Source organism: Sebastes umbrosus, chromosome 8 (assembly GCF_015220745.1).
Source record: "Sebastes umbrosus isolate fSebUmb1 chromosome 8, fSebUmb1.pri, whole genome shotgun sequence".
NCBI classification, from domain to species: domain Eukaryota; kingdom Metazoa; phylum Chordata; class Actinopteri; order Perciformes; family Sebastidae; genus Sebastes; species Sebastes umbrosus.
This window is the reverse complement of record NC_051276.1, coordinates 33130400-33144684: the sequence shown is the minus strand read 5'-3', so window position 1 is coordinate 33144684 and position 14285 is coordinate 33130400. Positions and strand designations below refer to the sequence as shown.

The 14285-nt window shown below is 39.2% G+C and overlaps 1 protein-coding gene across 1 annotated transcript in view; it reads right to left on the bottom strand.

Annotated features, from left to right (window-relative positions):
• antxr2a (ANTXR cell adhesion molecule 2a) overlaps nucleotides 1-13808 on the bottom strand; it is a 100871-nt gene extending 87063 nt beyond the window's left edge. The window contains exons 1-6 of the mRNA XM_037777582.1: nucleotides 13169-13808; nucleotides 5577-5648; nucleotides 1917-1988; nucleotides 751-832; nucleotides 552-656; nucleotides 230-298 (exon numbers count right to left, since the gene is read on the bottom strand). Of these exons, the coding sequence (XP_037633510.1) occupies nucleotides 230-298; nucleotides 552-656; nucleotides 751-832; nucleotides 1917-1988; nucleotides 5577-5648; nucleotides 13169-13344 (576 nt within the window). The 5' untranslated portion in view covers nucleotides 13345-13808. The remainder of the gene's footprint in view (nucleotides 1-229; nucleotides 299-551; nucleotides 657-750; nucleotides 833-1916; nucleotides 1989-5576; nucleotides 5649-13168) is intronic.
• Between the last annotated feature and the right edge of the window lie 477 nt (nucleotides 13809-14285).

Sequence of the window (14285 nt, the reverse complement as noted above, 5' to 3'; positions counted from 1 at the left end):
CGATGAACATCTGAAAAGTGGATTATGCCGCTTTATTGATATCACTTTAAGACGTGGATTTTCCATACAGGTAATAATGGCACTCGCATTACACGTGTTTACCTTTCTTGACACTCTTCCAACACGGCAACGTGTCTCTCGCTATGAAATGTAATCGTTCAGCATACATTCAGAGACAGACGTCACCGGTGTTTTTACCGCCGCAGATTAAGACGGAAGCTTTTCTTACCTGCTGCTCGTCGAAGTCCTTGATACCCACACAGTAAACACGGGCGCCATATTTCCTCGCCTCCTCAGCCTGCACATCAAACAAATGTGTAGATGATGTAAAGAAAAGAAAAAGATGTACCCATGCAGGATGTCCAGGCACCAAAACATTCAAAAATGAATAAATATGCCACTAATTAAATACATTTTAAAAAATGGGATGTTTTTTCTGCTATTTTCTCAAAAATAATAAACATATATTTAAAAAAATATAATTTAAATATTAAGGAAAATTGAATTTGTATTTGCAGTTAGATTACTGTTTGAGGATATAATAATCTCACCTCTTTTATTGTGAGCTCGTGAATGTAAACGTCAAGTTTCCCGTCCGTCAAAGCCAGGATGATGCTGGACGACTTGGTGGTTTGGGCCCGTATCTGAGTTGAGGCCTGCAGGTGGAAATGACACCAAAACATTTCATCACATCTCAGTCGTTTTCTATATTTGTTAAAAAAAAAAAAGCTAATTGGTTTTAAAACTCACCGCTTTTATTCCCTCGTGCATGTAGGTTTCACCTGCTGGTTTCACCTCCCGCAAGCGCTTCAGACCCTCTTCTATCTCATACCTTAAAACGCACAGAAAATATATGTAATCATATCAGAATTACAAGTATTGTTTTCACACTGTAGGTTTCTGTATCATGTTACAGCTACTGTACTGTAGCTACATGCTGTGGTGGAAACTTGTGGTGATGGTCGAGCTGGAAAAGAGACTTTAACAAGTTGTTCCGGTAATAAAAGGTGAAAATAGAAGCTGTTTATCCAGTTTGGCATTTAGAGGCCCGGTGGGAATTAAACCTCCAACTTCAACCTAATGTCACCACGCAAACATGTTCAAGTTCATTTTAAACCCAAATCAACTAAACACTTTCATAGTATGTAACTACAGCAAGGTCAAATATATAGTATAACACATAGTCTGTAAAATATTATAATAATAATATAAAATGATGTTATTAGCTGATGATATTATTATATAAGCGCATACTTATATGTGAGATCACAATTTATTATAACTCACAGCAATTTATCTAATGAGCAAAATCTTACCATCAGTTTAATGTTTTTAATATTATTTAATACTATTGTACATATCTTTAGTTTGTCAAACTTACTAAGAAACAATATCTGCTGCTCTTCTATTATTTTTGTTATTTACAATTGTGAAGATTTTTTAAACAAAATTCATTTGTTTCCTTTTTGCTGGTTTTAGAAGTAAATTAAGGGGATTTGAGAGATAGAATAATAGCAAGTAGTAGGACAGGGCAATATGGAAAAAAAACAACTTTATATCAGTTTTTTTAATCAGTTGAAAATCTGTTAATGTATCAAGCAACTACACAGGAATGTCGTTTTGGGGCTAATCTAGTTAACTACCTGATTAATTAAGTTACTTTATCACAATGATGCAAACATTTTGTATATTTCCAATACTGCTACAAAACAGTCCCAATCATTGGTTTACAACATTAGAGACTTTAGATGGGAGAGATACAAGGGTTCACACGGTACAGCAAAATCTGTAACAGCTGACACATTTATGTCATCTCACAACTGTTGCTGATAAAAACAAACATATATTAAAACAAAAGTAGACAGAATTGACATATTTAGACCATGTGTTATTTCACAGTTTCAGAGTTTCATTACCTGTCTCCAGTCAGAGGCAGCAGGACCTTTGCTTGGGCCGAGAACACGATGAACGACACTCTCATTCTGGGGCTGAAGAGGAAAACAAAAGTCAAAAATTAGGAATCAGAAATGAACGATGTTGATACGTTTTACACGTAGTGACTCCCCGGGACCAACAGGTGCTCATTTGAGTTGGTCCCCAATAAAATGTGTTCCTTTGACACTTTGTAGCGTTAAACTCGTCATTTCCTTCTTAACTCAGTTGCTTCCCCTTCTAGTCTCTCACACATTTTATCAAATCAGAATATCAGTATATTATTTAATAATAACTTTATTTGTATTCCAATCAACATTTTGTAATATATATAATTCTATATTTTTTTCAGAATCTAAAAAAGATAATTTAAGTGATTCAATCCATAAAAATGTAAATAAGCTACTGTATAAATGTAATTGTTCAACATTTTGAGAAATATGCTGATTCTCTTTCTTCCTGAGAATAAGTTTTACGTTTTCCTTTCACTCTATGAACAATCGATCTCATCGTCTGGCACGAGATATACAGTATGCGCAGACGACAAGAAAATGGAGGAGACATGAGTGTATACAGCATTGATCAGCGGCCACGTGATAATTTTTACCAATGCCATGTTTGTAGTTGTGATTGTTGAAATGAAATCTGTGCGGCGAGGATTGGTCTTGTTGCAGCGACGGCGTCTAGTCTCTACTGCGAAGACTGAGACTATGAGAACGCGATCTTGTCTGCGCTAGATAGACGCTCAGACGATGGTGGTCGGTTTTTGGATTACTTTTTTGGACGACAAGGTTTCTTTTGTTTACATCTATGAGTTCAACACAGCATTATCATTAAAAAATGTTATGATTTTTCAATGGAATAACACTAAGCTGAGACAATATGCTATACTATTGTACTATTTCCTCAGGTTTTCTCCTTCCTCACTCCATAACGTCATCACTTCCGCTCCGTCGTTCATCCTCTTTATCGACCGCCCACACAGCGTGACATGTAAAACACTCAGGATGGCTATTAAGGAGTCGGTGTGACTGACAGTTTTATATAAAGCTCCTACATGGGTTCAGCTCAGTTCAGGAGAATGAAAAGAGGCATGTATAATTAACCAAACAGAAGGGGCTCTTTTAATGTCAACTAATATTAGTGTACGACTTAAAGCAGCTTCTGTGGAACTGGGGGAAGTGATTAATCAATTCACAGACAGGAAACATGTTGTGCTGATGAGTCACGCATAAACACACACACACACACACACATCCTGTTACACAAATATATACTTTGTACCTGTGAGTGTTTAAGGGTGTGAACTGACGCTGGACACTGAGATCAGAGTCTTCTCTGTACAGCCAGCACTGTTTACATTCAGTATCCTTCTGTAACATTACAGCTGCCTCATAAATATTCTGTTGAGTTTACGTCTTGCTGAAATTTGTGAGCACAGAGAGAAATAAAATGTCGTTTCTCTCATCTCCCACTGTAAAAAATGGACCTGAAAACGTCACCAAAAACTAATAAAACTGTTCTAGCTGTTCTATTATTTGCCTTATATCCACATTACTGATGATTATTTATCAAAAATCTCATTATTGTATAATAGTCAACCCTACAATATCGTTGCAGTATATTGAGGTATTTGGTAAAAAAATATTGTGATTTAATTGAATTTTCCATATCGCACAGCCCCAACGTATAGTTGCTGAGGTTAATAAAAAGGTAACAACGCTATCTGAAAAATAACGGAGATGCAAAGATGAATCGATTAGTTGTCAACTATTAAATTAATCGGCAACTATTTTGATAATCGATTTGAGTCATTTTTTAAGAAAGAATTCTCTGATTCCAGTTTCTTAAATGTGAATATGTTCTGGTTTCTTTCCTCCTCTATGACAGTAAACTGAATATCTTTGAGTTGTGGACAAATCAAGACATTTGAGGACGTCATCTTGGGCTTTGGGAAACACTGATTGAACATTTTTCACCATTTTCTGACATTTTATAGACCAAACAACTAATCCATTAATCGAGAAAGATTAATCAATAATGAAAATAATCTTTAGTTGCAGCCCTAAAACCTAATATAACAATATAATTAACATTTGCACAAGCCTAAAAAGTGTGTTAGATACAGTACATAGTTTAATCTACAGCTTACACACAGAATAATAATACCAATCATGTCTACACAGTTTACCGATTTTAAATTTAAAAAGAAAGAACAGCACTGATATATGAGAAGTGATATATGGAGAGAAAAAGTAGGATCTGAGCATCTCTATTTAACATCTTAAATGATATAAGTAACCAGTAAGTAGTCTCCCGAATACAGTATTAGAATACTGAAGTACAGGACTTAGATATACTCCGTTACTTCCCATCTCTCGTCACAAACGCACAGCACACGGATGCCATCCCACAGAGCGAGTTTAAACTTCAGATAGTTAAGCGCACAAGTGTTTCCTTCAGAGAGCCGAAGCCTTTCGGAGCATAAGGAGAGGTGCTGATATTTCTCACCCACGTGACACATGGCCCAGTCGCGATCCTCCCCCGCAAACATAGCACAATCTTTAAGCCACACGGCCAAATTTGGCTGGTGGCGGTAGCAGCCCGTATACATCCACATCCTGTCTGCAAGTTTTCAGAGTCATATGTGGTCTAAAAAACTAACCGCGCTCAAGTCAGAGATGATAAACCGTGGGTGGGGACTTAACGTCAAACTTAAAGGCTTCCAGTGGAGCCTGTGATTGTATATGAAGCAGTATGGAAAGAGGACGGATAGAGAGGCGGCGATGCCAAGGACATATCAGAGGGTGGTGGTGGTGGTGGGATTCTTTGGAGGATGGGAGGGTGAGGGGGGGGGGGTTGGTGAAGTAGTCCAGTTCGCTCCACATGGCGCAACAGAAGAGCTCTTGGTGAGCGAGCATTGTTTAGCAGATTGTCCTCGTCGCCTTCCAGTGTTCTTTTGCTTTACTGTACATTGTCTGCCTGTCAGCCGTTCTGTGGTGGAGAAGCAGGGGATAAGTGTGGCGCCGGACCCCCCCGGTGCAAATGGCCATTCTCACAGCCCAGAAGACTGCTCCTCTCTGCCACCCACTCCCACCTGGTGCCTTTGCTATTTTCTTCAACCAACCACTTCATTCTGGCTGGGTCGCCACCGTCTGTACTGTGCTGGCAGGCGCCGTTTGACTCAAACGTTATGCAAGCCGAACGTTTCAAGCCGGTTTCTCCGGTTTTTAATGAATTATGTGCAAAAACGGGATGTCGTAAATTTTGCAATTTGATAGTTTGTAAAACAGGTGGGAGCTGCAACGAATGTCATAAGCTCTTAAATGTATCCGACAAAGCAGCCATGATAATATTAAATATTAAACACATGTAAAATAAAGGTATCTTGTTATGGATTGTATTATTTCTGCAACCAATCAGCTCATTTGACTTAATTTTTAAGAGATGCATGAATATCTTTTCTTATATTTTCTGCTTTTTTATATGCATTTTAAATCATTGCTTGACCTCTCTCCATGCAATATCTGCAGGTCTAAGTCTGCAGAGTAGAATTTCACAAAATATAAGCATTATGAAACCCTGAAACTTTTGTTTCCAGAGAAAGTGTATGACGTTGACTCTGTAGCGACTTTTGCACTCACCTCACAAATCTGTCGGTGAGGTTCCTCACAAACGAGTAAATCTCGACCCAGTCAGCGGAGACACTTCCAGACCTGAAACAAGAACAGCAACAGTCAGTTTGCAGCTCGTCAGCGGCAGCAGATTGTGTGCTGGGGAGTAAAATAACTGTACAGTTATTTGTGCTTTGTAGCCCAACCACAGTTGGACATTAACACCAGCCACATGCTGGATAATTGTGCTGATAAGTCTGTGTACTATAGCAGCTACTTCAGCTGTTAGAACACTCACATGTTCACAGAAGCTTTGTCTTTCTACAGATCTAGTTGGATGGTTCAGTTAGAATTTATTCTCCTGAATAAACATAGAAAAGTCACCAAAGTGATACGTCTAAACCAACATTAGCAATGGGTCCCAATAAGGCTGTTAACATCAGATTTTCACTAAATCGTGGCCAAAACAATTCATGATAACGATATTATTGTGACGTCTATAGAATATTTGATAAAAATAACAATAATGCTATCAGTCTAATTCATCTTTCTCTTTATTTATTGTGCATTTTGTCTCTATTTTGGCAAATTAATTACACTTAAAATACGAGTGTAGGGAGGTGGAGAGTCCGCAACCATGATTGTACAAAAGCATGCCTAAGAGGTGCTGGATTATTTACATGATATTATTGCATGTGTTTTATTAACATGGTTAATATGGTTATTGTCATACAGGTATATCATGACACCCCTAGTTCCCAACTCCGTTACGCTCTCTAAAGCCTGCCTACCAGACACTAGAAGACTTTGAAAAGACTTTTAAAAGACTGAAGTCTGACATTCTCTCACATCTAAAGACATAAGTCACAGAGTTTTTAGTCACAGACTATAAGATTTTGAAAAAACTGGGTAATAATATTAAACATGTTTGATTTTATCGGAACGTCAACACAAGAAAAAGACTAGAGACAGCTTGAACTGAGTTTTATGACCACCTTACACTAAATGATCAGGATCACGCGAACGCGCCACAACTCTAGCAAAACTAGGGCCGCCCCCTCCTAGTCGATTAGTCAACCAATTGGTCGATTTGCTCTTAGACGAGATTCTGTGGGCGGTCGATAAAGAGAATGAACGAAAACGGAACGGATGATTTTATGGAGTGAGGAAGGAGAAAACCTGAAGAAATATTACAATATTATAGTATATTGTCTCAGCTTACTGTTATTCCATTGAAAAATCATAATATTTCTTAGTGATAATACTGTGTTGAAATCATAGATATGAGATTTCTTCAGTAGATTAGTCGTTATTAATGCTGAATGACTTATTTCTAAGAAACGTAAGAGCACATCTCTGATAAACACCAGATTTAAAGTGGTGCTTTTGTGTGATTCTTTTGTGGAGAAACTCAGTTTTACTGATCTATCCATAAAATCAACTGATGGATTATTCGAAAAAATCGTATAAGTGTTAGTCGACTAAGAATTTCTTTGGTCGATGTCAGTCTTAAGCAAAACTCTCATGATTTTCCTCCAATGTTGGAAATATGTCAGTGATAGTTAAATTGCTTGAAAAGTTGTTTGGTGTAAGGTCGGCATAAGACGACATAAAAACTCCTCAAATAAAAGAGAGCATGAGGTCAGAGAAAGATGGCCAGATGTGCAGGAGGAGCCTCGGGCAGGAAAAGGCCATTACAAAAGACAAACAGGAAATGTCCTTCCATGTGCTCTTCTATCAATCCTTCTTTCCTTTCGCTCTTATGAATGAATGAAAACTGCAAACAGGAGGTTTTCCTTTGAGGTATCTTTATTTGAGTAAAAGCACTTCTTCCACCTCTCTTTCGTCTCATTAAAACTAATTAAGACTTAGTAATTGTTGAAAGCGATGCATAAATTTCCCGCTGTAACGAAGGACAAACCAATGTTAGGAGGGTGTCACCCTGTAGCCCTTGGCCCTTCTCACCCCTCCATAAGTCAACCTGACCACAGTGAACACGACGTGTAAAATCATGTGCCCTTGATGTTAACGACAAAGAGGTAATTAAAGCAATAATTACAATTCAATGTATGTGCGGAGAACATAAAACAGAAGGGTTTGACCATTAGGAGGCTCATCTTTCATGCCACCTCTCCGCTGCCCAGAGACAAGGTCACACAGAGACGGCCGCGAGGGTAAAGGGAAGTTACACTGCACTTTGACAACATGGTGTCAGCGGGGAATAATTAGCGGTGGTTAATTGAGTGTTGGTGCGGCAGTTAACTTAATTTTATTGCTCCAGAACACATCGGTATGGTGTTGATAGCATTTAAGCTGCTCTGGCTTTTTAACTGTATTCTGCATTTCTATAACTTTCCATCCCACTTTACCAGTTGATTACAAATACGCCAGGAGCTAGACAGGGGCTATAAATCACTGTAAGTTATATAAAGTATAGTGATAAAAGATTCAATATCATCTGAGATTTGGTTAGCGGAATTTCAAGATATACTTTAAAGCTGTAGTTGGAAACTTTGAGTAAATATGATTAAAAATAAAAAGTCATTTTTATAAAACGGTCACTATATCCTGACAGAAGTGCATCATGAGACAGGTAATCTGAAAAAATTCACGTTCCTATGTGTCCTCCGGTGCTCTTAATGGCATTTGCAAGATTTCGAAGCCCGCAGCTGTCAATCACTGCTCGTGAAACTCGCAAACTCTGATCAAACGGTCAAACTAGGCAGCGCTGATCAGATAGGAATGAACCCGACATCAAAGAACTAGCAGCGACGAAGGCCGACTGTTGAGTCGCCTCGCTTTGCCTTTGTCTTGGCCAAAAAGTTGCATTTGAACACAGACTAGAGCCGACGGTGCAAGACACACCGCAAAAACTAGATCAACAGACGCTCACTGACGGCCCCAAACTGGCCGTCAGCTTGGTGTGTGTCAGGGGCTTTAGACCCCGACGCTGCAGCTCAGTTATACCAGCACATCAGACTGGGAGCGTACTGGTCAGCTTCCAGGTGTGAATGTGTGTAACCGTGTGATCAGGGCGTTCCTGAAAAAGGGAGCTTGGCTCTCAGTGAAACTTCCCTGAAGAAAGACGGCTCAGTGACATTAGACATGTCACCTCACAGGACGTTTCCTTGGAAAGAGTGTTTAGAAAAACCAAAACAGTGAAGCTTTCATTGACTGGCCTCAGACTGAAACACCATCACTCGGTGTTAGAACACCAAAACCGACGTTTCTTTGTACAGAAACTTGTACTGCTGCAACAAATCTTGCAGCACAAATTGCTGACGTTAGGATCTTAGTCTTATCGGTACAATCAGGAAGTCTGACTGTGGAGCTTCTTTATCTGCAGGGATAAAGTAAACTTCCTTCAGAGAGACGTGCTACTACTTGACACACTGACAAACTGATGACTTGGCACAATCACTGCAGAATAGGCTTTTTTGTGTTTCACAAATATAAACATGCATATGTAAATCAAACAGACCATCAATTTACAAATGCATACATGCACTTGGTCAAACTTTTGCAAATAATCTCAGTCATCATCCTGTAATTTAGCAATTTAGAAATAGGGTGGAGTAGCTTGGAAATGGGTCAATGTTTCAACTCAACGGCCCTGAGTAATGGCACGAGTCCAAGCCGGGGGAGGACAGGATTAGAAACAGTTGCTGTCAAGGCCGTAAACTCTCTGAAATATATTAGGAGACCTTTTTTTTGCATGACGCTACTGCAAAGTGTTGCTGAGCTGACTGAATGTGGCTGTGTGCAGCAGTATCTGTATGTTTGACGCCTGAAGCAGCACTTTGAGTGCATACAAGAAACAGGAAGTGGTTGCACTGCCAAACGGTGATGCAATTCTTTCTTGGTAGTTTGCATGATTAACACACAACATTCAAGGACTTCTCAGTGATGATTAAGATCCTATTTTGGGTCATGTTTGAGGACTCAAATAGTCATACGTTACGGTGATATACTGCTAGTTGATCTTATAGGACAGAGAAGATTCAAAGACTATTCATTTAGTAAAGTACTTTAAAGTAGTAAGCATTTTCTTTGTCATTGTGTGGGAGGAAGAGGTGACAAACCTCTATTCTTCTGTTTTCATGGTCATTTCCCGACATTGGCAGTATGTCTCATGAAAGAGAGACAATATATAGACAAACCTCATGACACCATGTGACCAACTATCAGTCCTTAGAGACAGCATGGTTAAGGCTTGGTTAAAACTACTTGGTTAGTGTTAGTGTCAGTGAGTAGTCATGGTCATGGTTAGACCTGTGTTGTGGTTCCATGAGGTTTTGTCAGAGTACTCTCTTCCTCTCATGAAACCACTGAGCATCACATGTCACCAGCAAATCAGGGACAGGCCTCGGGTATCTATCAGATCTGAATAGTCACAAGACAGACTGGACCAGATACAACCTGACCAGTTTGAGAAGGTTTTAACTTTCCAAGTCAGGCGTAAACATGCACACCTATCTCCAACTTTGAGGGACAATACAGGTGTTTTCATGTTGTCTATACTCACTTAGTATACGTGACATTACTGCTGTTAAACATTTTTTGAAGCGTGCATTCATTTCAGTTGGAAAGTATAACTTGAGCCTTGAGAAAAGAAGATCCAGCACATTGTTCTTGCTTAGCATCACAATTTATTGATCATAATAACGTTTCCTCTGGACCTTCGTCAAGACTATTTACACTATTCATACAGCATTGATCTTAATGCTCCGCCCACTCTGTGTGCACAGGTGTGGGACAATTACTCTCCTGTGGGAGTGTCTCTCAATAATTGACAGCAGCAGGTAAATAATCTGCCACAAAGTTCCACATTTAAGAGATGCTGTCTTGACGAAGGTCCAGAAACATTAGTATGATCAATAAATTGTGATGGTAAGCAAGACCAGTGTGCAGGATGTTCTTTTCTCAAGTCTCTAAACTAACGTCCTGAAACCTTCGCAGATCTAAAAAGCGTTAGCTGAGTTTGTTAATGCGTCCTCATAAAGTAAAGATCATGTTTGTTTGTACTTAGCCAGAGTTGCTGTGGCTGCAGATGGATTTGAAAGGTCAGAACTGTATTACAACACGATTATAACGTCACGTTCACATAGCTGCTTTGTGTACTAAATGAACTGAAACCAAATACGGTCACCTCGTTATTCAGAAACATAAAACACTGTGGTGGATGAGAACATTATGGGAGTTGGGTTGACTTTTACTGCTATTATACTTTGTTGTGCTGTGTTTCATGTAATTCATTGTCTTTTCATTGTTTTGTAGTACATAACCCTTACTGTGTTGTAAAGCTGCAATGATTACAATCAATTAGTTGTCAACTATTAAATCAATCGGCAACTATTTTGATAATCGATTGATCAGTTTGAGTATTTTTTTTAAGAAAAAAAAAGTCTCAATTATCTGATTCCAGCTTCTTAAATGTGAATATGTTGTTTACTTTTTGTGCGGCACTTTGTAGGCAGACGTTTTACTGGCGTCCGACATGGATTTATTAAGAGAAGTGGATACAGCATTGGAGGCGGGGCCCCGTTCTTTCCTATGAAAGTTGTTCGGTGGCGCATGATGACAAAATGGCTCGACTTCCGAATGGAAAAGTACCCGGATCTTCCTGCGTCATGCTGTCGTCACGGATTGCTAACTCCGCCTCCCAGCCCTCCCTCCATCCTCGGTCTGGGTCTCATTCACGTGAACGGGGGAAGGGAAATAACTCTGGATTCAGCTATTAGTGCGTTTTACAACTTTTAGGATGGACACAGAAGTTGTAGTACCGCCGTTTGGCCACTAAGAAAATTGGGATCAACGGCCGGCGCTCTTCCTGGGGGCTTGGCGTCCGGTAGTTGTTTGCAAACCAAAATAGCGGAAGCATAGCTTTGCTGCTGGGTACTGATGTTGCAATGGAACGAACAATTGACTTTCATTTCTTAGCAATATACGTTGTTTGATACCAGAGCCCACATCCACCTAAATGGATCAGAGCCATAAATAATGTTATTAATTACACCTGTGTTCACCCTGTAATGACATGTCAACATGGCTAATGTGAAAAGGGCCTAATCCAAAACTATGGGCAAAGAACGTATATTGCCAAGAAGTGAAAGTCAATTGTTTGTTGCATTGCAACATCAGCGCCCAGCAGCAGAGCTACGCTTCCACCATCTTGGACTGAAAACGAATACCTGACGCCAGTAAAACATCCGCCTACAAAGTTCCGCACAAAAGTAAAAGTAAATTATTTCTATTCTATTGTCATATAACACATTGTTATATACATATAATAAGCATTCAGTCCAAAATGGCGGCAGCAGCTGCTGTCAAATAAACACTGGAGTTGTGTCTCTTTGCTTCTATGCTCTTTGCCATGGGCATTAATCTGCCGTTATAACAGCCTCCACTCTTCTGGGAAGGTTTTCCACAATACGTTGGAACCTGGCTGCAGAGATTTACACCCATTCAGACACAAGAGCATCAGTGAGGTCCAACACTGATGTTGGAGGATCAGGTCTGGCTCACAGTATGGATTCTAGTTCATCCCAAATGTGTTGGATGGGTTTGAGGTCAGACTAGTCAACTTCTTCCACACTAAACCAGGAAAACTATTTCATTATGGAGCTGGCTTCGTGCCCTTGGATGTGGTCATGCTGAAACAGGAAATGGCCTTCCCCAAATCATTGCCATCTTGGCAAACTGCAGCATTTACACTTCCTCCCTTTATTAAAAGTAGTGTTGACACCCCTACCATGACCACATGGTGGCCATAAGTCAGGGGTCAGCAACCTGTGGCTCTTTAGCCCCTCTCCAGTGGCTCCTTGTGGATTTTTAAAAATGGAAAAGAATAACTGTTTTTTGTTTACATTTTCATTTTTACTTATCATTGTTGTAGGTGTATGGATCTGAGATTTCGAGAATAAAGTCGTAATATTACGAGAATAAAGTCACAAGTTTAAGAGAAAAAAGTCATAGTATTATGAGAATAAAGTCAATATTATAAAGTAGTAATTTTACTACTTACTACTTTTTTTCTCATAAAGTTATGACTTTATTCTCGTAATATTCCGACTTTATTCTGTAAATCTCAGATGTTTTTTCCCCTCAATGTGGCCCTAATACTCCGTAGTACATTTGCTCTTTGGCCATCACTACATCAGACTTATATTCTATATACTTAGGCTATAAACTGTGTTACCGTCATCACAATGCTCAAATGTTTTGCGGCTCCAGACAGATTTATTTATTTATTCTTTGCCTAAAATGTCTCTTTTGATGGCCCATATTTATTATTCAACCTAACACTGTGGTGTCACCATTTAGGGTTAAAAAACAAACATGCAAACACGTGTGCAGTGACAAAACATGTCCTCATCCGGTCACAGAATCTAACGGGGCACAGAAACGGTGGCACATCTGCAACAAAGTCTCACATCTGCAACAAAGTCTCACATCTGCAACAAAGTGTCAAATCTGCAACAAAGTCTCACATCTGCAACAAAGTCTCACATCTGCAACAAAGTAGCACATCTTTTCTCCCTTTCCATGCAAACTTAACAGCTTTAAAAACAAAAGTAACAACATTTGAAGATGACTAACTAACTTGTGTTGGTGTTCCTTACTTGTCTAAAACGAAGTAGAGGTCGTAGGCTCCGTGACAGGAAGCTTCTTCTGCCCAGCAGGTCGAAGCGAACATACCGAGGAGCAGCACCGCAGCCGCCGCAGAACTCCACCGACTCCTCCGGTGGAACACTTCACCCTCCTCCGGGCTGGAGGAACGGGGACACTTTTGCAGCATTTTTGCAACAAAAAAACAGTTAAATCTCGAGTTTAAAAAGCAAAAACTAGTCTTCAGAGAGTTTCATATAACACAGTTGTATCTGAAGAAGTGTGCATCCATCAGTGAGATCAGCTACATGTCAACAACTTCCTCCAACAACCAAGTTAAAGAAGATCTACGAGCTGAAGTAATAAAGGAAACCACCGCCCTCCGTCATCAGCTGTGAGCTTTCATCATCTTCCTGACTCACCGTTCACTCACTGACATCCTCAATAAAACACAAACTGAGCTGCTGAGCTCACATCGACCAGGTTTAGTGAGGAGATAAACTAAATCACTGCTACAGTAGAAACAAACTTCACCATGATAGTCTGGAGAAAAGTTAGGCTGCTTTCAAGTGCTCCTCCGAAGCTCGGACTTCTGAGTGCTGCAGGCGGTACTTTTTTCACCACAGCTGGAAACTGGTTGGAAATTATAAAAAAAAAAAAATGTGAAATGCAATGAAAAGATATTTTTATTAAGCATGAAGCATTTTAAGTGGTTGAAAAGTGAAAAAGATGCAATACTTTATTAATCCCCGGGGAAACTGGAACCTTACAGTTACTCTAATATAAAAGCATAAAGAGAAATAAGAAATAAAGTAAATAAAAGTAAAGTATGTCAAATTTAAATTAAGTACATAATGCTACAATATATAACACAATATATGTAAAGAAATGTGAATAAATAATAAATATGTACAAATATGTGCATCAAACCATATAAAACCATAGTGTAAATAAGTAAATACAAAATGCTGAGAAGTGGGATCTATTAAGTGTGTTAAATATAAATGCAAGAAAAGTATAAATATGAGAATATTTCTTGAAATGTACAGTATAATTGCATTATTAATGACAGAGTATTGCAGAGTTGCTGTACAATTAATAGTAGTTCTCTGGTAGAGTATGAGCAGAAGT